We start from the raw sequence: 26500 nt of genomic DNA, 5'->3' as shown, positions 1-26500 counted from the left end.
TCTCCCCAAAGCCCCTCCGGTACATAGTTGTGTATTCTTCGTTGTGGGTCCTTCTAGTTGTGGCATGTGGGACGCTGCCTCAGCGTGGTTTGATGAGCTGTGCCATGTCCGCGCCCAGGATTCGAACCAACGAAACACTGGGCCGCCTGCAGCAGAGCGCGCGAACTTAACCACTCGACCACGGGGCCAGCCCCTCATGGTTTGATTTTTAAAAGTAGTTTCACTCTCCCAGTCATAAAGCATGCATTCGTCTTGAATACACTTATTTTCTAGAAAGGCCTCTCTACCTGTGAAGCACCGATCATTGATAGTGGCTGCCATCCCTCTCCTCCAGAACCTTCCCTTTTCCTCAGATCTCTTGCCTGTCAGAGAGTCAGCGAACTATGGCTTACAGACCACATCTGGCCTATTTTTGTAAATGAAGTTTTATTAGAACACAGCCACACCTATTCGTTTATGTATTAGCTATGGCTGTTTTCACACCATGACGACAAGGCTGAGTAGTGGTGACACAGGTCCCATGGCCTGCAAAGCTGAATATATGCATTTATATGGCCCTTTACAGAGAAGTTCGCCAATCCCTGCCCTCAAATATGGAATCTTGGTCATGTCAATGAATGGGCAGAAAACATTAGAGAAAAGAAAAATTAAGAAGTGATTTTAAATGTGGCGATAGTGAAATTATAATGGTACAGATGCAAATTTTATGCAAAATCCCTTGGTGTTCATTTATTTCATATGCTTCATGCTCACACAGAGAAGATAGTGGGGAGACTGCTAGTACAGAGATTTAGAATAAATGACGGAAGGTGCTAACATAGGTACAGATTTTCATCCGCTTCCATATATCACTTTTCCAACCTCATGCTTCCTTCCAGCATTACTACAAGTTCTATAAACATGTTTCTATCTGTACAGTCCAGATTAAAGGGCATCTTTAAGGAACTGTATGTCAGAGAGGAAGGGCTCTGTGAATTAAAAGGGCAATTAAAAGTGTAGTGGAGACTGGGTGACTGTGACATCTGTCACTCCAGTCATTGCCAGAATTGTTCTGCTGATCTGACTGCCGGGCTGGTGTGCGCCTCCTTCCCCACCATCATCTCAGAACTACACACTTGGCCAAAGGGACCAAACTGTAGATAAATAAAAACTCGCCTTCCAGGGCACACCAGTGAGAGCCTGCACTCCCATTGGTACAGCCAGTTGTGACTGTTACTGGAATTTAAAGATGGATAAGGAAACCAAAACAAAACCATTGATGAGATTTATGTTTAACCAAAGATTACTCTACTACCCAGTGGTCCTGAATCCCTTTAGAAGATAGAGCTTGATATTTACAAGAGGATATTTAACCAAAGTAAAAGCAAATAAAGCTGTTGCATTACAATAGTACAACTGAATAGTAAGGATAAAAATTTGACATCGAACAGCAGTAGTTTCTTTTTTCAGTGTGTAGAACTGAAATACAGCTGAAGCTATAATAACCCCCTAAGGGTATTTGTGACCTTTGACAACACAGAAAGAAAATATTTGTAGTCTGAAACTATATCTCTCCATCATTACAGAGTAAATGAAAAATATAGTGTGGTTAACAAGCTATACTTTGCACAAGAGGACAAAAATCTTACAGAAGGATTCTGACTTTACTTTCTCCAAGTCTTACCGAAATTAAATATTGGATAAAGTAACAAGAATGGAAACCAGTCCTATGAAATGAAGCCAAAAAGAAAATTTTGGAAGTGTAAAATTATCTTGAAACCTATATATGCTCTTTCTTTGAGCATTTCAATTGTTTATAACCAAAGTAAAATAGATATTAATCACCTGGTTCGTCGAGTTTTGCCACAAAGTTGGACATCACAAACTTGCTGACCACACTTTTCACAACTCATAAAATGAAAGGAAATTGGACTCTTATATTTAACTCTTCTTCTTGGTCTTACATTCTATGATATTCTGTATTAATTGTGTATCTTTTTAAATGTTAGGCTAATTTTAAAGCTAAACGGCAATGTTATTGAGGCAACTCATTGTGCCACTTGAAAGAGTACAGGTGTGTCATTCACTAGTGCTTCTTTGTCGTGACAGCTATAACTGTCTTCTTTTTTTTTTCTGCTTCATTGTCTCCATAATGTTTAAGATCCAAACAAGTGACAGCAATGCTGACCACGCTTTCCTGAGCAGCTTACTGCGGATGTCCCTGTCTGGCAGTAATTGGTGATGCAGAAATAGATATGGGAGAAATACAAGTAGACAATTCCAGTGGCCAGGGGCTTCTCCTGCTAAACTGACCTGGCAGAGAGCAGCACCCAACGCTGAATCAGCGAGAGATGGAAGGGAAGTGTTCTGGAGCCGAGAGTTGCCAGACAACCGTGTGCCTTTTCACCACGTTCCTCCAGCTCCTACGTAAGCGTCAGCTCTGTTTCCTGTAGAACCAGTCTTGGACACTGCAAGGAGGATAGGGAGGAGAAAAAAAGACAGAAAGAGGTGTTTGCCTCGTTTCCAAATGTCTGATGTAATGCATAATTCCTGCGGAGATGCTACTGTCAGGGTATACGTAGGATTTAATAATAACTACAATGACATCCTTCAGCGACAGTGATGTTCATGAATCCTTCATCAGCCTGGGCTCGAAGCCTTCTCATTCCTTGCTCAGTTTACATGAAGCTGGTGTCATGTATTTACAATTCCTGTTTGTTGCCGGTAGAGGGGTCATCTGTGGAACAAGAAGAGAGCAAAGACAAGTAAATTTAAATATAAATTTAAAATATAATTAAATATAAATTAAAAGTAAATATTAAATATAAAGTAGATGAGGGTTGAACCTATGACCATAAAAGTAATAATAATAATAAATTTATTTTATATTTCAACATAAAATATAAATTCCATGACCATAAAAAGTAAAACCAATAAAAAATTTGTTAAACATAGCAGGCACTGAATGAATCAGTTTACATGTGTTATGTAATTTAATCTCACAACAGCCTTATGAAATAAGCTGTTACTATTCCAATTTTGTATCTGAGGAAGCAGAGTAGTTACTTGCCCAAGGCCACATGCTAGTAAATGGTAGAGCCACGATTGAAATAATACTAGCTATGATATGTTAGATATTTTCACATGCCCCTTCTAATTAAACATTTTACATGAAATAATCCATTTTATTTGTCCTCATGAAATCTTTTGTTGTTTGATCGGAGCATTCTGATTCTTTTTCCATCTAACCATCTTGGAATTTAGTTCAGTGTCTAATAATTTATCAGTCAATCTCTAATCCTCCCATCATTGCTCCTGCTCAGCCATGCCCCACATCCCTCAGCCTCTCTACCCTTTAATTAGAGGGAAGTCTTAATAATGGAACCATGCTCTAGAATAGGGCTGAGCCATCTTCACAATTACCCTGATAAATTCTATATAAGTCGTAAAAGCTAGTTTTTCAAAGTCATAGAAAATGACTGCAGTTCTCTTCAGAATGGAGCAGTCAGCCATACCCTAGGTAATATACGTTTCAATACACAAATTTATCAAACCCATTAGGTCAACAGATTAAAGAATTCAGGGATTGGAAGAAGCAACAGAAATCATATGGTTCAGCTATTTTAATGTCATCCATCTAGGTAATGTTATTAGCTTCCAGTGTTTTTTGGTGGTAACATGTTTTTTAGGAAATGAAGATAGTGGTAGAAGAGAAGGGTTTTTTCCCCATGAAAAAAATTCATCTACCAAATCAAAATAAACAAGCCTAAATCTGTGTGTTCGATACAACATGACCATCATAATTTCATGGCATCTTATTTTCAGTGTTCTTTTGCTTGAGTTTCAAGAGTTCTTTATATATTAAACTCATTTGTCCTTAGTCCATCATACATATTGCAGATATTTTTCCCACTTTCTCTCTCTCTGTTTTTTCTTTTGGGTGATGAAGATTGGCCTGGAGCCAATATCTGTTGCCAGTCTTCCTCTTTTTGCTTTAGGAAGATTGTCCAAGCTAACATCTGTGCCAGTCTTCCTCTGTTTTGTATGTGAGATGCCACCACAGCATGGCTTGATGATGTGTAGGTTTGTGGCTGGGATCTGAACCTGGGAACCCTAGGCCGCCGAAGTGGAGCGCGTGAACTTAACTCCTACACCACTGGGCCAGCTCCACATGTTGTAGATATTTCTCCCACTTTCTCTTTTATCTTGTGTTTTTATTCTATTAAAATTATTCTGTCAAATTGATTTCATTTTTTCATTCTCTTCTATCTTATCGTACTTGTAAATTCCATCCGTACCCTCTTATTACACAACTATTCTTTTGCATTTTCTCCTAGAACTCTTATGATTACATTTTTAAATCTGTAAGTCTTTTAACCCATGTGGAATTTATTTTTCATAAAGTACACAATTCCTAAGTTTTTAATTAGCTGTTCTAGCACAATTTATTGAATTGTTTTCTTTCTCTACTAACTTGAAATGCCTCATTAGTCATATAATATGTTCTTAGAATATATGACCCTAAATTGTGAAGTATTTACTACAAGAATTTTAACTTTTCTCAGGTGTCATCACTTAGTGATAATGTATGCTTTTAGATTATAGTAAAATGATTCTTTTTCTCTACCAGAATATACTACTCCACTCTGTTGCTTCCACACACACTACCCTTTGATTAAAGTATTTCACTGGCTTCCCATGGTGCCTAGCATCCAGCCTCACCGTGGACCGCCGTCCCTCCCGCTGCTTCAGCTGCAGGGCCTTCCCTGAGTCCAGGGAACATGGCCTGCTCTCTCCTGCTTCCGGGCCTCCACACATGCTCTCCCTCCTTTCCCCCATCAGATAGCAGCCCAACAGTTTCTCCATGTTTGGGTACATATAAAAGGCTGGATTTAATACTTTCCATTAAACCTGAGTCACAGAATTGAATTCTGTGGATATTAAAAGTGTATTGTGGGGGCTGGCCCCGTGGCCGAGTGGTTAAGTTCGCGCGCTCTGCTGCAGGCGGCCCAGTGTTTCGTTGGTTCGAATCCTGGGCGCGGACATGGGACTGCTCATCAAACCACGCTGAGGCAGCGTCCCACATGCCACAGCTAGAGGGACCCACAACGAAGAATATACAACTATGTACCAGAGGGGCTTTGGGGAGAAAAAGGAAAAAAATAAAATCTTTAAAAAAAAAAAAAGTGTATTGTGGTGAGAGGTGAGAAAGATGGTGGGTCAGGTAGGTGTTGGTGCCTGAGCTGGCTTATTGTTAAGAGGCTTGCCGGAAGTGGTGGGATGGGAACTAAAAGGGAAAGACATAGGATGGGTCACACTAAAAGATGCTATTCTCTGCACACTGGCTGGTTGGGTAGTTCTTAATATTCCGGCCACCAATTGTATTTTACATCTTTGTATCCTTGATCCCAGACATAGAAAGCTGAATAAGCCTTGGTTTCTGTCCACGAGTTTCTCCCAGGCTGGCAGGAATGATGAACGTACCTAATTAAATGTGAAAGCTTCTCTATTAGCGGTGCATTTGCTCTGAAAAGTCCTGCAGTGGCTTCACGGAGAGAGTGATATTTGAGCCTGACTTTGCGTAATAAGTAGAATTTTGCCAGACATGGAAGGAAAATAATTCTAGGCAGAGAAAATAGAATGAGCAAAAGCACAGAAACTTGAAAATACTTGGCACATTGGGGAGTGTTCTGTACAGAGATGGTGGGTGATGGATTTTGGAAAGATTGTTTGAAACAGGACTATGAAGGTCCATGAAGTCCATGCCAAGAAATTTTTAAGTCAACTGTAGAAAATGGGGAGCCATCTGAGGTGTTTTTTTTTAATTTTAATTTTTTTTTTTTGAGGAAGATTATCCCTGAGCTAACACCTGCTGCCAATCCTCCTCTTGTTTGCTGAGGAAGACTGGCCCTGAGCTAACATCCATGTCCATCTTCCTCTACTTTATATGTGGGACGCCTGCCACAGCATGGCGTGCCAAGCAGTGCATAGGTCCACATCCAGGATCTGAATCAGCGAACCCTGGGCCGCTGAAGCAGAACATGCAAACTTAACCACTACGACACTGGGTTGGCCCCCATCAGAGGATTTTAATAATCACAATAACAAAATCTTTTCTGAATTTTTGGACGCTAATACCAAAAGCATCATGGAGGATGAATTCACAGGAGTGGAGCGTGAGGGTACCGGCCAGCCAAATATTGATCCACCTCTTCTTCACCATCTGCTCTTTGTCATTCTCCGGGAATAGCCGTTAGCTGCCAAATGGGCCCATAAAAACAGATGAAAAATTCAGGGCTCGTCACTTCAATGAAATGGATAACTGGATTTCTAGAAAGAAGTTTTCTTAAAAATAACATGAATCTCTTTGGAAATAGGGGGTTAAATAAGATGACACTTGTTGATCTCAGCAAATGTGGAAACAGACTATGTTCAAATCCTGCACCTGAAATAGTGGGGGATGTGCAGTCACTCATTCATCCAGCTAACATTTATTGAGGACCTACTATGTTCTAAATAATCTGCTTGTTCCTGGGATACAGTGGGGGACTAAAGATACATAGTCTCATGCATCTTGGAGCTTACATTGTAGTAAGGGGTTCAGATATTAACTGAATTATCCACACAAAAAAGTACATAATTATAAATTTTTGTAAGTGCTATAAAAATTATTATGGAAGAATCTAAGAATCGCAAATAGGAATAAAACACCATTCCTATCATTAGATCCAAGTTCTTTATCAGATATGTGATTTGCAAATATTTTCTCCCAGTCAATGGCTTCGCTTTATCTTCTCTTAACAGTGTCTTTTGCAGAGCAGAAGTTTTCATTTTAATGAAGTCCAACTTACCAATTTTTTTCAGGCATGGTGCTTTTAGTGTTGTATCTAAAAATTCATTTCCAAACCCAAGGTTATCTAGATTTTCTCGTATGTTATTTTCTAGGAATTTTATACTTTTGCATTTTACATTTAAGTCTGTGATCCATTTTGAGTTAGTTTTTGTGAAAGGTGTAAGTTTAGTGTCTAGATTCTTTTTTTTTCCCTGCATGTGGATGTCCAGTTGTTCCAGCACCATACTTAAGAGATATCCCTTTCCTGAAGAACTTTATAGTCTAGAAAAGGGAATAAGTACACAAATGATTGACTGAAATTAGTTAACTAAGTTATTTGTCCTGAAGGATGGATGGAATTATGCTGAGGGGTTTAAAAGAGGTGGCATTTGAGGTGGATTGAGAAAGGTGAATAAAGTTTCATCACACAGATGGGGCTGAAGAGGAAATAACAAAAACAAAGGAAAAATCTTACATATTTTTTGAAAGATCACTCTGATTGCGGTGTTGAGAAGAGCGTGAGAAGACAAAGGTGGCACAGGGACACCACTTGGGAGGCTGTTGTGGTTGCGAGATGAAATATGGTGGAGGTGATGGTGGTAAGAAATCTTTGGTTCTAGACATAATTTGATGATAGAGCTGATGGGATTTGTATATAGACTGCATGAGGGATGTTAGAGAAAGAGAAGAGCCAAGGATCACTTTAAGGTTCCTTGCCTGAATGATCAGAAGAATGGAGTCACTATTTACTGAGATGAGATCATGGGGCAGGAGCAGTTTAGGGCTAGGGTATTCATGGTTTGGGATGTGTTAAGTCTGCCTACTAGACTTCCAAGTGAAGTGTTGAGTAAGCCGTTGGATACTTAAGTCTAGAGATCAACAGAGTAATCAGTCCATGAGTGGTATTTAAAGCTATGAAATCAGGAAGTGATGTAGATAGAGAAGAAAACAGCTCTAATGACTGAAGTCTGGGAGGCTCCAAAATGTGACAATTATGAGGAAAGATAAGGAGGAACTAGAAGAAGATACCGGGATGGAGATGCCACTGAGGTAAGGAAGAGAATCAAAAGTGTATAGGACCCCAAGACAAATGTATTCAAGGAGTTTGTCAGATGTTGCCAATAGGTTAAGTAAAATGAGGATTTAGAATTGACCATTGGATTTAGCAATGTGATGGTCATGAATGTCCTTAACGAAAGCTGTTTCCATGAAGTGTGGAGATGACATCCTAATTGAAAAGAGTTTTCTTAATGGGTGGAGAGAAATTAAAGAAATTAAGTATAGATAATACTTCTGAGTACTTTCACTATAAAGCAAGGAAATGGAGCCTAAGATGGAGGAAACAGATGTCCAGGAAGGGCGTTTGTTTTGAGATGAACACTGTAACAGCTGAGGGGAAAATGAGTGATGTAGGAGTAAGAGAGGAGCCAGCAGGAGTGATGTCCTCGAACACGTGAGAGGAGATGGAATTGGGTGCACAAAAGCAGGGGCTGGCCATGGGTAGAGGTGGGGACAGTTTATCAATAGCGGCAATTCTCTAAGCAGTGAGAAACCGTTAAAGTTTACTGAGTAAGTGGTATGATTCGTATTACTCCTCATCATTTATTTTTTCCTTCCCCTAATGGGCAAATTCAAATACTTCAAAGTATGTCTAAAAATAAACACTGAAAATACGGTTCTGCTCAAAATAAAGTGGATGATAATTTCACGTCCAGAAAAGTTGAAGCAAACCCTTGTGTTTACTTCAGCAATTTCTGCAGCCTTCATGTCAAATCAAGGTCTTTATGCTGTTATTGAAAGTTGCTGAAATGTTTTACTTTGAAAATAAACTTCCTAGTGCCTGAAATCAATTTTCTACATACATTTAACTGTTTGGAAATCCACAGTGTGGTTTATTTTGTATTCCTCTTAAATTTTGCTGAATAATGATATTAAAATTACCGTTCCTTGACCACCGATGGCTTAACTACCTCAGACAAAATTGGAAATCGAATGAATTCAAATCTCTCTGACTCACCACTTTGTAACAGATTAAATCACACGTAGAAATTTAGAGGAAGCTTTAAAGCAAAATATATATAGGATGGTTCTTGATAGAAATAATGAGCTCTTTTGATCATTCATGAAGTCAGTTTAACATGTTGCATCTTTCCAAAGGTGTGGAGAAAACAAACAGATCAACTACATTAGGCTATTTTCTCGTAAATGGTTATCATTAAATTTAGTAAATCAGCATCGTAGAAGTTTTTCAGCCTCCCATGTATCTGACACTTACTTCCACTGTGATCAGTAATAAACTCTCAAATCAGAAAGGGTTTTCCTTTTTGTTTCGCTCCACAGACATGAACGTATTCACACCAAGAAAGGTAACTTCAGCAGATCTCTGGTTTCCAGCCTGAAGGATGTAGATGATTTAGCAACCCTAGAAGTTTTGGATGAGGTAAGAAATTTACTTTAATTAAACCTAAACAGTCTAGATTTTTTAAAAAATTTATAGAAGTGATGTGAGCAGGAGGTTATTTGAATGGCATCTGTAAATCTCATGCTTTCTGTGTCTGTTACGCTTCATGATTCTCTCTCCTATCTTCAGTTTTAATCTGTATAACTCAAATTTCCAGATCTCTCCAGCCTGGTGTCAGTTTTTTCTTCTTCATTTTTTTCGCAGGCATTTTTGGTGAGGAAGATTGGGCCTGAGCTAACCTCTGTTGCCAATCTTCCTCTTTGGTTTTTTTCTCCCCAAAGCCCCAGTACATAGTTGTATATCCTAGTTGTAAATCTTTCTAGTTCTTCTGTGTGGGATGCCGCCACAGCATGGCTTGAGGAGTGGTATGTCTGTGCCCAGGATCAAACTTGTGAACTCCAGCCCAATGAAGTGAAGCGTGCAAACTTAACCACTGTGCCACCAGGCCAGCTCCTTTTTCTTCTTTTTTCGATACTCAGCTTACAAAGGTGTGAGTTCCCATGAGTGTGAGTTGCTTAGGTCGGCGACCGCTTCTTCTCCCCAGTTCTTTCTGGGAGTCTCAAAGGGATGATTTACTGTGGTCAAAAACCAGTCTGCTTCCTACAACCACTGTGTGGCATCTTTTTCCTCTTTTTCCTGTCCTGTTCCACGCTCAGTGGCAATACCTGCAAGCCTCTAAGACACCTTGAGAGCCTGTCTGTTACCACGGTCTGTGGTCCCCCTTGTGGGATCACAAAGCCCCTGCTTTCACAGAGCTAACCTTTTGGGCACTAATTTCTGCTTGAAAGTCCTTATCCCATAACCTCAGAAATATTTCAGACATCTCTTGTGAAGGTACAAATCCAAGCCAGTAAATTATATTCTCAGCCTTCTTTCTCCTCATCCCCTTTATTCCAGATAGTCAGATCATTAGAGAAATAAATAGCTCCTTTTCAGTAAAAGGTTGGGATCACTATCCTGCCTGATCAACAGATTTTTATTTTTTAATACTCCTGATACATGCCTGAGCATTTTGCTCAGAAATGCAACAAATCAGGAGATATCTTCTGAAAAGAAGTAGTCATTTGGTAAATTTAAGGTTGCATAAACATCACAAGCACTTCCTCAAAATAATCTCTCTTGAAAACATCAGACATCTTGCAATCAAATAGTGTTTGCAAGTCAGAGATTGCCAACGCCATTATGAATCATCACGTATCAGATTTTCCGATAATCTGAATTCCAGGGCTTGAAGGCTTTGTAGTTGTATTGCTGACCTACGTATTAAACATGAGGTGTGTTTTTTCTATTGTCTGTGTTTTATTTTTTGTCTTTTTTTTTTTTTTTTGGCCTTAGGTCTTTGCCTTCTCTCTTGTGTCATGTACTATAAATGATGATTTCTGACATTATTAAGATTGATTGCATGTACTCAAATGATTTATCAACTATGAAAGTTACTTTTCTGAACTTTTCACTCTGCCTCCAAGTCAAATGTCTAAGCAAAGAGCTAGGGCATTGCACAGAGCCAGTGAATACCCTCGACTTGGAATAACATCACGTTCCCTGTATCTTCCCTTCCTTTATCTAGTGTTCTTTACTTCATCTACTGCATTTACTTATTTATACAGATAAAATCCCTGTAACATATAATGTGCCCTTTGGAAAACACAGGTAACCATGACGTCCCTCTGTGGCTCTCAAAACACAGGGAAAAGCTTGTCACATGAAGGGGTAGTTGCTGACGGGATGTTACACTCCTTACTGTCAGTATGTCTATTTCTTTGTGACCCTTGGTCCAGATTCCAGATGTTTCATTTATTATGGTTTACTTTTTAAATAGTGATTGACCATAAATGATTTTTTAAGTAAAAGAAATTATTTTTATTTTATTATAGAATACAGTCTCGGAGCAACTTGAGAAGTGTTATTCCAGAGATCAGATTTATATCTATGTGGGAGATATACTCATTGCTCTTAACCCTTTTCAAAGTTTGGGTCTTTATTCTACAGAGGTATGTGGTGTGGCTTGAGTTCTCTTACTTTGTACGAATAGTTATGCTCTTCAGATAGTTAAATTAATTTAAATGATGCTAAAGAAATTTTATTCAATACCTTGAATAAACAGTTAAATAATTATTGTTAAAACAATAAATAATTATTGTTAAAACATAAAGAATATTGTTAAAACATTATAAAAAATAGAAGATGAATCAATCTGGATGCAGTTTGTGGCCTTCCTTTTTCTGAAAGTATGTTGCAGAGTGTTAATTACTTCCAGTTATTGGTAATATGCATCATATCAATAAACAGATGCCTATACTTAATGTCTACCTCTGAACCAAGTATGGGAGAGTCAAAAGGACAATTACATTGTTTATATAGGTAATATATATTTAATGGCTGTAAAGCTTGTCATTATGCGTTTAAAAATTCTACTTGATATATTGATTGGTTTTTAATATCAGATAATGTGTGTTTTATGAATATAAGTATATAATTATCTGTTATTCAACCCCTAAGGTTTAAATATAGACTAGTATTGTGGAATTAAACTAGGCTGTTTTTCATTTTTGATGGGGCCCGTTCTCTTCTCGCTATTAGTATACTCCAAATTATTTAATGCTGTGCCCGCTAGTTTTATTTTTATGTACGAAAAATATATAATTCTATCATCCTCTATCACCTTACAATTTACAAAAATAATGGTAAATTTATGAATCTTGGCCTAAGTTTCAGACGTTCTGGGCTTTGGTGCACATTCTGCCATCAATTAGCTATGTGATCTACAACAAATGAAATGAGAGAATGTATGTGAAATAATGTGAAAGGAAAGAAGCGATCATATGTCAGACATTATTATATCCGAAGAAGAGTCAACAAAATGCTTCCTGATTTTCTTAGTTATGAAATGTCTTTATTTAAAGAAATAATAGTATTTTTGAAACCTCAAGTTCTACTTTAGACTTGCTATGCACTTCTAAAAAAGAGTCTTCTTTTAAATACCACTTCCAGAGTGCTATTATATCATACTATGTTATATCACGTTTCTGGGATGTATTATGTCAGGCTTTTATTTTACATAACTGTGCATGATTTGTACAAGTATGTAAGTGTGTGGAATGTGTGTGTAACACGTATGTAATGTCTGGGTGGTATATTGATTTATGTTTTGGTTTAAAAATTAGAGCTCTTTCTGTAAATAAACAAGGGTTTAAACAAGAATAAAAACAAAATCCCTACAAAATGTGTTCTTTTTCATTTTTAGCATTCCAAACTATATATTGGTGCAGAGAGAACTGCCAATCCTCCTCACATCTTTGCAATGGCTGACATAGGGTACCAGTCTATGGTAACATACAACTCAGATCAGGTAAAGAGAGTCTCACAGTCTTGGAAACTCCCCACTTAGTTTCTTGCGTCAGCTGAATTTTGTGAGGATAAAGTCTTCTTAGGATTTTCCTTTCTCATTCTGCAGTGCATTGTAATTTCCGGAGAAAGTGGTGCTGGAAAGACAGAAAGTGCTCATCTTTTAGTTCAGCAGCTGACCGTGCTCGGAAAGGTATGAAATATTTCAGAACTTAATATAACTGATTAGATTAATATTCACTAGTTCCCACATTTAATAATGCACAGAAATTATAAAACACACGTGTTATTATTTGTGAGTTTAAAATATGACAATCTAAAAATCATATGGTCTGTTTTGAAGATATTCTAACTTTTCTCACTCCTAGTAGGTGAGACTTTATAAATGTGATTTTCTCTTTTTGTAGCTCCAACACGTTCACTGAATGCTTTCTTTTCTTTCTCTCCTTTTGTTGCTAGTAGGTTAAAGGGGAGTTCATACACAAAAATCAATTGTATTTATATATTATGTTTATATACCAACAATGATTAATTGGAATTTGAAACTTGAGTATCATTTAGAATAGCACAAAAAAAAGAACTGTTTAAATCTAAATCTTATAAAATGTGCAAGATTTGTATGCTGAAAAATAGAAAAAGTTAATAAAAGAAATCAAAGTAGACCTAAATAAAAGGAGAGATATACCATGTTCATGGATTAAACAACTCAATATTATTAACTTGTCAGTTCTCTACAAACTGATCTGTAGATTCAGTGAAATTACAATAAAAATCCCAGCAAGATTTCTTTTTGGTAGAAATTTAAAGCTGAGTCAGAAATTTATATGGAAAGGCAAAGGAGCTGTAATAACTAAATAATTTTGAAAAAGAACAAAGTTGGAGGATTAACCCTAGTTGATTTTGAGACTTACTGTAAAGCTGCAATAACTGTTAGATACAACATAAAAAGCATAATCCATAAAGGGAAAACTTTGATTTCACAAAAATTAAGAACTTTTGTTCTCTGAATGATACCATTAAGAAAATGAAACCACAGGAGCCGGCCTGGTGGCGCAGTGGTTAAGTTCACACATTCTGCTTTGGCGGCCTGGGGTTTGCCAGTTCAGATCCTGGGTGCGGACCTATGCACCACTTGTAAAGCCATGCTGTGGCAGGTGTCCCACATATAAAGTAGAGGAGGATGGGCACGGATATTAGCTCAGGGCCAGTCTTCCTCCGCAAAAAAGAGGAGGACTGGCAGCAGATGTTAGCTCAGGGCTAATCTTCCTCAAAAAAAAGAAAAAAGAAAAAGAAAATTATACCACAAGCTACAGACTCAAAGAAACTATTTGCAAGCCACGTATCTAATAAAAGACTTATATCCTGAATATATATGTTTTTAAAATCTCTTAAACTCAATAATAAGAAATCACATATAAGAAATCACAATTAAAGGGAAGATGAGGATAGAGACTGGGTTTGATTTTCCAGATAGAGTCCTTGAAATGAGATAAGTCAAGAATCATGTGTTCTCATAGGCTAAATGGCTTAAAAAAAATCATTGCATACAACGTATCCCTGTGAAAATTTTTATGATGATCTACATAGTTACAATTAGAGTCATGTTAAAATTTTTGCCATCACCATGATTATAAGAATCTTGTGTTATAAGTACTGTGGATATAAGGCAGACCTAATCTCTCTGTAAAAGGATGAGACCTCATAATGTCCAAACAGCTGCTTAATTGATTCTAATTTGTTTTCAAAATAATAGTAAAGAGAATTTCAAATTCTTATTAAAAATCGATTGACTGGCTTTCTTATTTTCTGTCACGTGTGCTGGTATGGAATAGAAACATATTTTGCTCAGTGGACTAACATGACCTCTACTAGCCAAAGCTGTGACCCCTCAGGACTGGAGGAGCCAGTAGAGACCAGGAAGGAAGTGCTGCCTTAGGGCTGTCGTCTCAGTACCCTGCCTGTCCCCTTGCCCCTCAACTCCCCTCTCCTTACTTCTGGGATAAGCATCATTCTACAAGACTTTAAGTACAGTGAAGATGTAATTTTGGAAGGAGAGGGGTAGTGAGGCACAGCATACTATTCTGGCATAGACGAGTTGAACATTTGAATTAGTGTATTCAGTGGGCTTCTGCTGGTGCCTTTGCTGTTCTCTCTTGATTTGTGGGCGATAGAACTTCTCATCAATAATGGATTAACTTGTAGGTGAATGATGTTCTGTAGATGTCAGCAAACTTGTTTATCTAATCTCTTTATCCTGTTCTAGATGTGAAAGTGTGATATAATATTAGTTGGGAATGGTGGTGTATTTATCAGAATTCTACCCTTATCAGGTCTTATCTTGTCTTTCACTTACCTCCTTGATAAAGATTTACCAGATGCAAAAATGGGATGTTTGCTAGATAGAATTTGCCATTGTAATATGCAGTCCTCAAAACCTTACTTAGCAGGGCACTGCTATTTAGTACAGGTGGATGAAAATGTTTTCTCACCATTTCACGGGAGCAAGGCCAGCCCCTTGCAACATTTTTTTTTTAAGATTGGCACCTGAGCTAACAACTGTTGCCAATCTTCTGCTTTTTTTTTTTTTTTTTTTGCTTTTTCTCCCGAAATCCCCCCAGTACATAGTTGTATATTTTTAGTTGTGGGTCCTTCTAGTTGTGGCATATGGGACACCGCCTCAACATGGCCTGATGAGTGGTGCCATGTCCGCACCCAGGATCCGAACCATGCAAACCCTGGGCTGCCGAAGCGGAGCGCGCCAACTTAACCACTCGGTCACGGGTCCGGACCCCCATGCAACATTTTAAAAGAGCAAGTTTGTCCGAATTCTCGCTCTTCTCTTCTTTCACCCCTTATTGCCTCTTTTAAAAGATACTCAAAGTCCATACATGCCTAAAAGCCTCACTGTGAATGCCCCCTCCAGCCCACCAAATTCTAATGTAGCCTGTATTCCAGAAATGCCTACTGGTCCTCTCCTTACTTAGAAAATTTCATGCCTTTAACATAGCTAATCTCAGTTAGGTATAACGCTGAAAATAATCTACGTGATCCACTTTCTAACAAGATGTCAATAACGGATACCTCCTTAATCCTCTACGAGGGGATGCTTTTCTAAAAGAGGTTGGTTGTTAACCCAAATAAATATCTGCTTGGTGGAATTTCAGGTAAAATGGTAAAGGGAAGAAAAGCCAACATGACACTTGTTTGAGGGGAGGAGAATATGAGATGGGGTAGGAGAAAATAGAGGAACAGCCAAGTAGGGCTGTGGCCCTTGACCGGGGTTCCACTCCAGTCACAATTTTTGTGAAAGTTTTCACAATTATTCCCTTTCCTTTACTTCTGAATTCACAAATTATCTTTACTCCTTTAGTTTCATATTTAGCGGCTTCCGTGGAAGCGAGCGAAGTGCTTCTGGCTTTGGGGAACATTTGGATGGAGGCCCAGGCAGCTAGAGGAGGAATAATGAAGTGAGAGGTGTGCTTCAGTGCGTGCAGACTGCTTATCAATGGTGTTTGTAAATCAGGCGCCGAACAGAATTGTATTTGAATAGAAAAAGGACAGAATATCGCTTCACCCCTCTAAGAAAGCAAGCAAGTGCATGCACATTTGGGAGGGAAAAATATACCAGGTTGTAACACCTGGCACTATGCCAGGAATATGCTTTTATGTGTCATCTATATAAAGTGCTTATCAAAGAAGAGACATTTTATTGTGTGTAAAATTAATTTTTTCATTTTTTTAATATCTTGACATTTTCTCTAGGCTAATAATAGAACCCTGCAAGAGAAGATTTTACAAGTGAACAATTTGGTGGAAGCCTTTGGCAATGCCTGCACTGTCATAAATGACAATTCCAGCCGATTTGGAAAATATTTAGAAATGAAATTTACCTCTTCTGGAGCTGTAGTGGGAGCACAGATTTCTGAATACCTTCTGGAGAAATCCCGAGTTATCCACCAAGCCATGTAAGTTAACATCAAATATCTCCTATTTTCTGGGAAACATAAGCAAAGTTTATATATATCTTATATATATATAAGTTTATATATAACATAATGCTTCTGTTTTAATAGTGAAATTTCTTACTCAACACAAATTCAACAAAATTTTATTGATCACCTACTACGTGCAGGCACTTACTATTGGAAAAAAGACATCCCTCAGCCCTGTCTTACGTCTCATATGGGTTACGTCCAGTAGAAGATATGATAACAGATAGAAAACCTAATCCCATCATGGAGGTACTAACAGGATAAATTAGTGCTATTTCTGAAATAGGCGAGAATACATTTTCCTACACAAAACTGATTTCAATTATATTTTTAAATTCTAGAGAAGCTTTTTGTGATTTGTGCGAATGAAATATCAGAAATGTAAGAGAAGAATTCTTAGTAGGTACATTTTTTATTATACGTGTAAATACACTGTATCAGTCTGGATCCTGAAAGGAAAGAACAAGTTCAAAGGGTTTGACTGAGAAGACTGTTTGTAGAGATGGAGTGGGCATTGAAGAACCAAGAATAAATGGTGAGATACCCACAGAGGGACAGCGAGGAGAAACCCTTGCCACCCCTAGGCCTGGAGGAGGGGCTGTCCGTCAGGAGCTGTTTCCACAAAGGAGCACACCGCTGTGAGGGGGAGAGCAGGGGACAAGTACTCCAAGCTCTTTCTTCTCCCTCCTTCCAGTGTCCTACCTGTGCTTCCTATTGGCTGAACCTCACTGGAAGCCAGAGCAAGGGAGCCCAGGTATCACAGTCTGCAGAGGTTAGCCTTTGGGGTCACAGAGCAAGGCAAAGAAGAGTGGGGAATGGATCTGAGGTGGCAGAGAAGAACCAGAGCGGACCATTATTTTTCTTAAATGAACTTACCCTTCTCTTTTTGCCTCTGCCCATGTCATGCCACCCCAATCTCTGACCACATTTATTTTTATATTTCTAATGATGGTACTATCATGTAAGTTGTAACTTAAATCCTCTTCTAAATGTAGATGATTTTGGAGGACAAATTTTTAAAAGAGGCTACTTAGTTTCAAGAAGAAAATGAGCTTGTTGAAGTCAATGCTAGATAATTCTCATAAATGTAAATTGTAGCTGTTTCAGGCACTTTTCTCCTGTTGCTACAGTTTAGGTCAGCAAGCGTTGATTGCATTTCTCTCCCATGCCCAACACTTTACGAGACGCTGCAGGAGACGTCAACAAAGTGGCCGAAGTCGTGCTCTCGCCTGTGGAGGAAGGGAAAATATTATTTATGGAGCAATTACTCTATGTCAGGCACTGTGCTGAGCATTTTATATCCAGTATCTCTTTTAATTTTTACAGTGATATGACAGGATATTATTGTCTATTTTTTACATGAGGAAACTGAGACTAAGAGTATTGTGATAAATTGCCTAAGGTCAAAAAACTAATAATTGACTGAGTTGGGGTTTGAACCCGTGTCTCTCTGTCTGAGTCCAAAGTCCACCATTCATTCATCCATTTAGTAAATATTTATTGAGCACCTACTGTGTGCCAGGAACTGTACTAGGCACAGGAGGGAGAAAGCTGAGTGAGATGGGAGTCCTGCAGTAAATCAGCTCATGGTCTCCTGAGAGCCACGGATGCTTTGATACAAAGCTTGGTGATCACCTGTTGGTTTCTAATCTCTCAGGAAAGTAGGCAGCGAGTTAATCCGCTAAGCGGGACCAGGTCCGTGGCAAGCGAGAGGGACCCAGGACACTGCATGTCTTGGAGGAGGGAGCCGTAGTGGGGGGAGCTGTAATTAAAAATGAAAAATTAAAAGCACTGTTTCATGAATATCCTATGGGGCCTTATGAATGCAAAGCTGCATTGTTGGCTTTCCAAGCCTTATTGCTGGCCCCTTTGTTGAAGATTCGAAGGTTTCACAGATGAGGTAAGCCGCACCCTTGCGAGGACTTTGCCACAGTTTTGAGGGCGTTAGAGATCTGGGCTGCTTAGGTGATCCCAGGGGCCAGGGCAGGTGAACACACAGAAGACAGCCCTGAAACCTTCCTGTAAATGGCGGAGTGAGACTCTGAGGAAGTATTCAAAGATCCACAATTAGGGGTGGGGCCAGAGTCAGAGAAGTACCGTTTGGTTACTTGCTGAGAGCCTGCGTTTATCCCCAGGCCATTCTGACCTGGGAACCTCTGGTCATAGGAGCATGTGTGGGATGCTCTCGTGCTCTGTCTGCTCAAGTACAGCTTTGATGTAGTTAGGACAGCACATGAGATGGGTAATTTTTGGCGATGTATTTTTTTCCTGTTTCTTTAACTCTCCTATTGTTTATCCACTGAAGGTCAGTATATTTCCTATAGCATCTCCAGATCCTGTCAAATTACAGTTCTCAGTAAATGTAAACTGATAATTGAATGGAAAACCAACAATTTTACATGTCTCCATTTATGAGTCATTCTCTAATTGTACACTGCATCATTTAAGCATTAAAGGTGTGACACACAGAGCAATCAATGTGATTTCATTAGAACAAAGCACACTAAATTATATGCTGTGCCAGTCTCAGAGTTCTATTATTTTCTGATGAGAAAAGACAAGAACTAAACTTTTGGTTTTGTTCTAACCTCGCTCATGTACAATGTTAGGGTTCAATGCATTGTTACTGGTAACTGCAACAGGTAACAGCTGGGGGTGTGGAAAGTGTGAGTGCAGCCATTCTAAAGGATGTGCCGTCCTCAATTCAGCATCTGAGCCTGTAGACACTCTTTCTTGAAATGCTCACCTGTCTGCTTCCACCTCTGGATTCTCCTGGTTCCTCTCCTACCTCTCTGAGATTTTCTTCTCTAACTTAGATTCATCCATGCATTCCAGAAATGTTTATTTACCAAAGATTTGCCCTTGAAATGTTTCTCTTTTCTCACTAGCAATTTCTTCTGGTATCATGGCCTCAACAGATACCTCCACCTGATTAACACCTAAAGATGTACTTAGAGATGTTCATCTCCTGAGTTCACGTTTTTCGTTTCCAACTACCTGGATATCCTGCCTCCATATCGAATTCAACTGAATGTGCATTGTCCTAAACCTTTTTCTTTTCCCATGGTCCCTTTTATGGGGAAGGGAACCGCCCTCCTCCATTTATATGGAACCTCTGACCCTCTCTTCACTCTCCATGTCTAAATATTTCTGAGTTGGTCTCTAGAATAACATTTACACCTCTCCTCTGCTGTCCCTTCTTCTGCTCCTATTTTCTCTCAAGCTCTTGTTCCCTCTGACCTAGACGCTTGAAAGATTTGGATTTCCTGGACATTTGGACTCTCCTCCAAGGCGGGGTGATATCATGCCCTCCCAGACTCAGGGGATAGACTCAACCCAGGATGCATGCTAATCAAGAGTGCTGTTATTTTTCTCTTTCAAAATTTATTCCTTCTTTTTGAAATACTAACAAGGAAGAACAGAAATCCACATTAATCCCTTTATCAAGCTGTACACTTTCATATTAAGTTTTTTGTTTGTTAACTTCCAGGAAAGACTAAATAGTTTGTCTTAAATAGTTATGGATGTGGCACAAATACCAAACCTTTAACCATGTTCTTTTAAATCTACATGAATTGTGTGTTGGAACCCTTAATGAGCTTCTGTAAAATTTACTCTTGTAATGGTTTTTGGCAGAACCTCGAAACAAAGCTAGAGATTGTACGATAAAGACAGGGATACCCTAAAACCCCAAACATCTTTAACTGCATCACTGGAAATTAAATATATGTGGATATGTTCACCTTTGTTTCTGAGGAAAACTTCTGTGTACTGAAAGAATAAATGATTTCTAAGGAGAGCAAAGGTAAATTTTCTATCTCAGCTGAGATTATACTGCATAATATACACGAGGAGAAGATCTAGGGAAGTTTTTTTAAGAGTATTTTTTACACGAGTTTTAGGTTCACAGCAAAATTGAGAAGAAGGTACAAATATACGTACTGCTACCCTACACGTGTATAGCCTCCCCCCATTATCAACATCCCACACCAGAATGTTACATTTGTTACAATTGATGGACCAACATTGACATATCATTGTCACCCAAAGTCCATAGTTTACATTGACTCTTGCTGGTGTACTTTCTTTGAGTTTGGACAAATATATGACATGTATCAACTGTCACATTATTATACAGAGTATTTTCACTGCCCTAAAGATCCTCTCTGCTCTGACTACTCTTCCTTCCCTCCCCCAGCCCCTGACAACCACTGATATTTTTACTGTCTCCATAGTTTTACCTCTTCCGGAATGTCATATAGTTGGAATCATACAGTAGTCAGCCTTTTCAATTGGCTTTCTTCACTTAGTAATATGCATTTAAGGTTTCTCCGTGCCTTTTCATGGCTTGATAGCTCCTTTCTTTTTAGCACTGAATAATATTCCATTGTCTGGATGTGTCACAGTTTATTTATCCGTTCAGTTGCTGAAGAACATCTAGGTTGCTTCAAGTTTGGGCAATTATGAATAAAGCTCCTGAAAACATCTGTGTGCAAATTTTTGTGTGGATATAAGTTTTCAGTTCCTTTGGGTGAATACAAATGATCTCAGTTGCTGGATCATATGTTTAGTTTTGTAAGAAACTGCCAAGATGTCTTCCAAAGTGGCTATACCAGTTTGCATTCCCATCAGTGATGAGTGAGAGTTCCTGTTGCTCCACGTCCTCGTCAGCATTTGGTGTTGTCAGTGTTCTGGATTTTGACCATTCTAATAGATGGGTAGTGACGTCTCATTGTGGTTTTAATTTGCATTTCCCTGATGGCATAAGATGTGGAGCATCTTTTCTTATGCTTATTTGCCATCTGTATTTCTTTGGTGAGGTGTTTGTTGAGGCTTTGGGCCCATTTTTTATTTGAGTTGTTTGTTTTCTTATTGTTGAATTTTAAGAGTTCTTTGTATATTTTCAATAACAATCCTTTATCAGATGTGTCTTTTGCAAATATTTTCTCCCAGTCTGTGGCTTGTCTTCTCATTCTCTTGCATAGCAGAAGTTTTTAATTTTAATGAAGTCCAGTTTATCAATTATTTCTTTCATGGATTGTGCCTTTGGTGTTGTATCTAAAAAGTCATCATCATACCCATCATCATCCAGGTTTTCTCCTATTTTATATTCTAGGAATTTTATAGTTTAGTGTTTTACACATTGGGTCTGTGGCCCATTTTGAGTTAACTTTTGTGAAAGGTGTGGTCTGTGTTTGGATTCTTTTCTTTTTCTGCGTGAGGATGTCCAGTTGTTCAGCACCATTTGTTGAAAAGACTATCTTTGCGTCACTGTATTTCCTTTGCTCCTTTGTCAAAGATTGGCTAACTATATTTATGAGAGTCTATTTCTGGGCTCTCTATCTGTTCTATAGATGTATTTGTCTATTCTTTTGGGTCTTTGTGTGTGTGTGTGAGGAAGATTGGCCCTGAGCTAACATCTGTCGCCAGTCTGCCTCTTTTTGCTTGAGGAAGATTGTCATTGAGCCAACATCTGTGCCAGTCTTCCTCTATTTTATGTGGGATGCCACCACAGCATGCCTTGATGAGTGGTGCTAGGTCCACACCCAGGATCTGAACCTGCAAACACCAGGCTGCTGAAGCAGAGCATGTGAACTTAACCACTATGCCATCAGGCCAGCCCCTATTTGTCTGTTCTTTTGCCAGTACTGCACTGTCTTGATTACAGTACATTTATAGGAAGTCTTAAAGTCAGGCATTGTCGGTCCTCCAACTTTTTTCTTCTCCTTCCATATTGTGTTGGCTATTTGGCGTCTTTTGTTCTCCATATACACTTTAGAATCTGTTTGTCAATATCCACAAAATTGCTTGCTGGGCTTTTGATTGGGATTGCATTGACTCTATAGATCAAGTTGGGAAGAACTGACGTCTTAACATTATTGAGTCTTCCTAGCCATGAACGTGGAATATCTCTCCATTTACTTAGTTCTTCTTTGATTTATTCCATCAGAGTTTTGTAATTTTCCTCGCATAGATCTTGTATATAATTTGTTAGATTTATAACGCTTTCATTTTTGGGATGCTAATGTAAATGGTATTGTGTTCCTAATTTCAAATTCCCCTTATTCATTGTTGGAATATAGGAAGGTGATTGACTTTTGTATATTAACCTGTATCCTGCAAACTTTCTGTAATTGCTTATTTGTTCCAGGAGGTTTTTTGTCAGTTCTTTTGCATTTTCTGCATAGATAATCATATTATCTACAAACAAAGACAGTTTTATTTCTTCCCTCCCAATCTGTATACCTTTCATGTTCTTTTCTTGTCTTCTTGCATTGGCTAGGACTTCCAGTAAGATGGTGAAAAGGAGTAGTAAGAGTGGAGATCCTTGCCTTGTTCTTGACTTTAGTGGGAAAGCTTTCTATTTCTCACCATTAAGTATGATGTTACCTGTAGGGGTTTTTTGGTAGATATTTTTTACCAAGTTGAGGAAGTTCCCCTCTATTCCTAGTTTACTGAGAGTTTTTGTCATGAGTGGCTGTTGGGTTTTGTCAAATGCTTCTTATGCATCCATTGATACAATCATGTGATTTTTCTTCTTTATCCTGTTGATGTGATGGATTATGTGAATTGATTTTCAAATGTTTACTTGCATACTTGGGATATATCCCACTTGGTCATGGTGTGTAATTCTTTTTATACATTGTTGGATTCAATATGCTAATATTTTGTTGAGGCTTTTTTCATCTATGTTCATGAGAGATATTTGTCTATAGTTTTCTTATAATATCTTTGTCTGGTTTTGATATTAGTTTAATGCTGGTCTCATAGAATGAGTTAAGAAATAGTCCCTTTGCTTCTATCTTCTCAAAGAGATTGTAGAGAATTGGTATAAATTCTACATCAAATGGTTGGTATAATTCACTAGTGAACCCAACTGGGCCTGGAGCTTTCTATTTTAGAAGGTTATTAATTATTGATTCAATTTCTTTAATAGATTTGAACCTATTCAGATTGTCTATTTCTTCTTGTGTGAGTTTTAGCAAATTATGTCTTTCTAGGAATTGGTCCATTTCATCTAGGTTATCAAATTTTGGGGCATTGAATTGATCATACTATTCCTGTAGTATCCTTTTAATTTCTGTGAGAAATGTAGTGATATCCCCTCTTTTATTTCTGATATTAGTAATTTTGTCCTCTCTCTTTTTTCTTAGCCTGGCTAGAGGTTTATTGATTTTATTGATCTTCTCAAAAAACCAGCTTTTGGTTTATTGATTTTTCTCAATTCAGTTCTGGTTTTCAATTTCATTTATTTCTGTTCTATTTCTTATTATTTCTTTTCTTCTGCTTAATTTGCATTTAATTTGCTCTTCATTTTATGTTTCCTAAATTGAAAACTTTGATTGTTTTAGATCTTTCTTCTTTTCTAATGTATGTGTTCAATGCTATAAATTTGCCTCTAAACAGTCCTTTCACTGCATCCCACAAATTTTGATGTTGTGTTTATATTCATATCTAGTTCAAAATATTTTTTAATTTCTCTTGTGATTTCTTCTTTGATCCATGTGTTATTTAGAAGTGCATTAATGTCCACATATTTTGAAACTTTCCAGTTATATTTTTGTTATTGATTGCTAGTTAATTCCATGTGGGCTAAGAGCAGATATTTTATGATATTTATTATTTTAAATTTGTTAAAGTGTGTTTTATGGGCTAGGTTGTGGTCTGTCTTGGTGAATGTTTCATGTGTGCTTGAGAAGAATGTGAACTCTGCAGTTGTTGGATGAAGTAGTCTATAGATGTTCATTATATCCAGTTGATTGATGATGTTGTTGCATTCAACTGTGTCCTTAATGGTTGTCTGCCTGCTGGATCTGTCCAGCAGATAGATGGGTGTTAAAGCTTCCAACTATAATGGTGGATTCATCTGTTTCTCTCTGCAATTCTATCAGTTTTTACCTCACATAATTTGATGCTCTGCTTTTAGGCCCATACACATTAAGGATTAATATATCTCTTGGAGAATTGAACCCTTTATCTTATGTAATGCCCTTCTTAATCCCTTCCTTGCTTTGAATTCTTCTCTCTCGGAAATTAATATAGTTATCCTGCTTTCTTTTGATTAATGTTAGTATGGTATATTTTTCTCCATCTATTTACTTTTAATCTATATATGTCTTTATATTTATTCTTTTTTTTCTTTTTCTTTTTTGCTGAGGAAGACTAGCCCTGAAGTAACATCTCTGCCAGTCTTCCTCCACTTTATATGTGGGTCACCACCAGAGCGTGGCTGACTAGTGGTGTAGGTCTGTGCCCAGGATCTGAACCTGTGACCCTGGGCTGCCAAAGTGGAGCATGCCAAACTTAATTACTATTCCATGGGGCCAGCCTCAATATGTGTCCTTATATTTAAAGTGTGTTTCTTGTAGACAACATATGGTTAGGTCTTGTTTCTGTTCCCTCTGGCAATCTCTGTCTTTTAATTTGTGTATTTAGACCATTGATGTTCAGAGTGATTACTGATATAGTTGGATGAATATCTATTGTATTTGTTTTGTTACTGTCTTCTAATTGTTACCCTTGTTCTTTGTTCCTGTTTTTGTCTTTCACTCTTTTTCTGCTTTTTGTGGTTTTAATTGACCATTTTATGTGATTCCATTTTCTCTCCTCTTAGCATATCAGTTATACTTCTTTAGTGGTTGCCCTAGAGTTTTCAATATATATTTACAACTAATCCAAGTCCACATTCAAATAACACGATAGTACTTCACAGATAGTGAGCACCTTTAATAACAAAATAATCTTATTTCCTCTCTCCAGTCCTTGTATCATTGCCATCACTGATTTCACTAAAATAATATACATCAGCATATATATTATATATAAACATAATTGAATACTTTGTTGCTGTTATTATTTTGGACAAACTGTTATCTGTTAGATCAATTAAGAATAAGAAAAATAAAAGTTTTTGTTTTATCCTCACTCATTCCTTCTTTGATGCCCTCCCTTTCTTTATGTAGTTCCAAGTTTCTGACCTATGTTATTTTTCTTCTCTCTAAAGAACTTCTAGCATTTCTTCCAAGCCAGGTTTACTGGCAACAAATTCCCTCGATTTTTCTTTGTCTGAGAAAGTCCTTATTTCTCCTTCACTTCTGAAGAATAACTTTGTGGGGTATAGAGTTTTAGGTTGGTGGTCTTTTTCTCTGAACATTTTAAAGATTTCACTCTACTTTCTTCTTGCTTGCATGGTTTCTGAGGAGGAGTCTGATGGAATTCTTATCTTTGTTCCTCTATATGTAAGATGTTTTTTGCTTCTGGTTTCTTTCCATATTTTTTCTTTACTTTTGCTTTTCTGTAGTTTGAAAATGATATTCCTGGGTATTTTTTTTTTTCAGCATTTATCCTGCTTGGTGTTCTCTGGGCTTCTTGGAGCTGTGGTTTTTTGTCTGACATTGATTTGGGGAAATTCTGTCATTAATGTATCAAATATTTCTTTTGTTCCTTTCTCTCTTTTTCTCCTTGCCTTCCAATTATGTCTATTTATGCATTTTGTAGTTGTCACACAGTTCTTGGATATTCTGTTCTGTGTTTTTCAGTCTTTGTTCTCTTTGCTTTTTCAGTTTTGTGGGTTTCTATTAATATGTCCTCAAGCTCAGAGATTCTTTCCTCAGCTGCATCCAGTCTGCTAATAAGCCCATCAAAAGCCTTCTTCATTGCTGTTACAGAGTTTTTAATCTCAAGCATTTCTTTTTGGCTCTGTCCTAGGATTTCCATCTCTCTGCTTGCATTTCCCATCTGTTCTTGCATGCTGTCTACTTTATCCATTAGTGTCCTTAGCATATTAATCACTTTTAAATTCCAAGTCTGATCATTCCAGTATCCCTGCCATGTCTAGTTCTGATGCTTACTCTGTCTCTTCAAATTGTAACTTTTGCCTTTTAATATGCC

General features: G+C 37.9%; 1 protein-coding gene across 21 annotated transcripts in view; it reads left to right on the top strand.

The window, feature by feature from the left end:
- Positions 1-26500, top strand: part of MYO3A (myosin IIIA) — a 219313-nt gene that overhangs the window by 83773 nt on the left and 109040 nt on the right. For all 21 annotated transcript variants that reach the window (XR_011534969.1, XR_011534970.1, XR_011534971.1 and 18 more), the window contains 5 exons: positions 9152-9251; positions 11147-11263; positions 12517-12621; positions 12727-12810; positions 16380-16582. Coding sequence is in view for 18 of the 21 variants with exons in the window: in XM_070600908.1 (XP_070457009.1) it covers positions 9152-9251; positions 11147-11263; positions 12517-12621; positions 12727-12810; positions 16380-16582 (609 nt within the window). In the remaining 3 variants the exon portion in view is untranslated. The remainder of the gene's footprint in view (positions 1-9151; positions 9252-11146; positions 11264-12516; positions 12622-12726; positions 12811-16379; positions 16583-26500) is intronic.

The sequence above is a fragment of the Equus przewalskii genome, chromosome 30, assembly GCF_037783145.1.
Source record: "Equus przewalskii isolate Varuska chromosome 30, EquPr2, whole genome shotgun sequence".
In the NCBI taxonomy this organism is placed as follows: domain Eukaryota; kingdom Metazoa; phylum Chordata; class Mammalia; order Perissodactyla; family Equidae; genus Equus; species Equus przewalskii.
The sequence above is the reverse complement of the archived record's forward strand: the minus strand, read 5'-3'. Positions and strand labels throughout refer to the sequence as shown.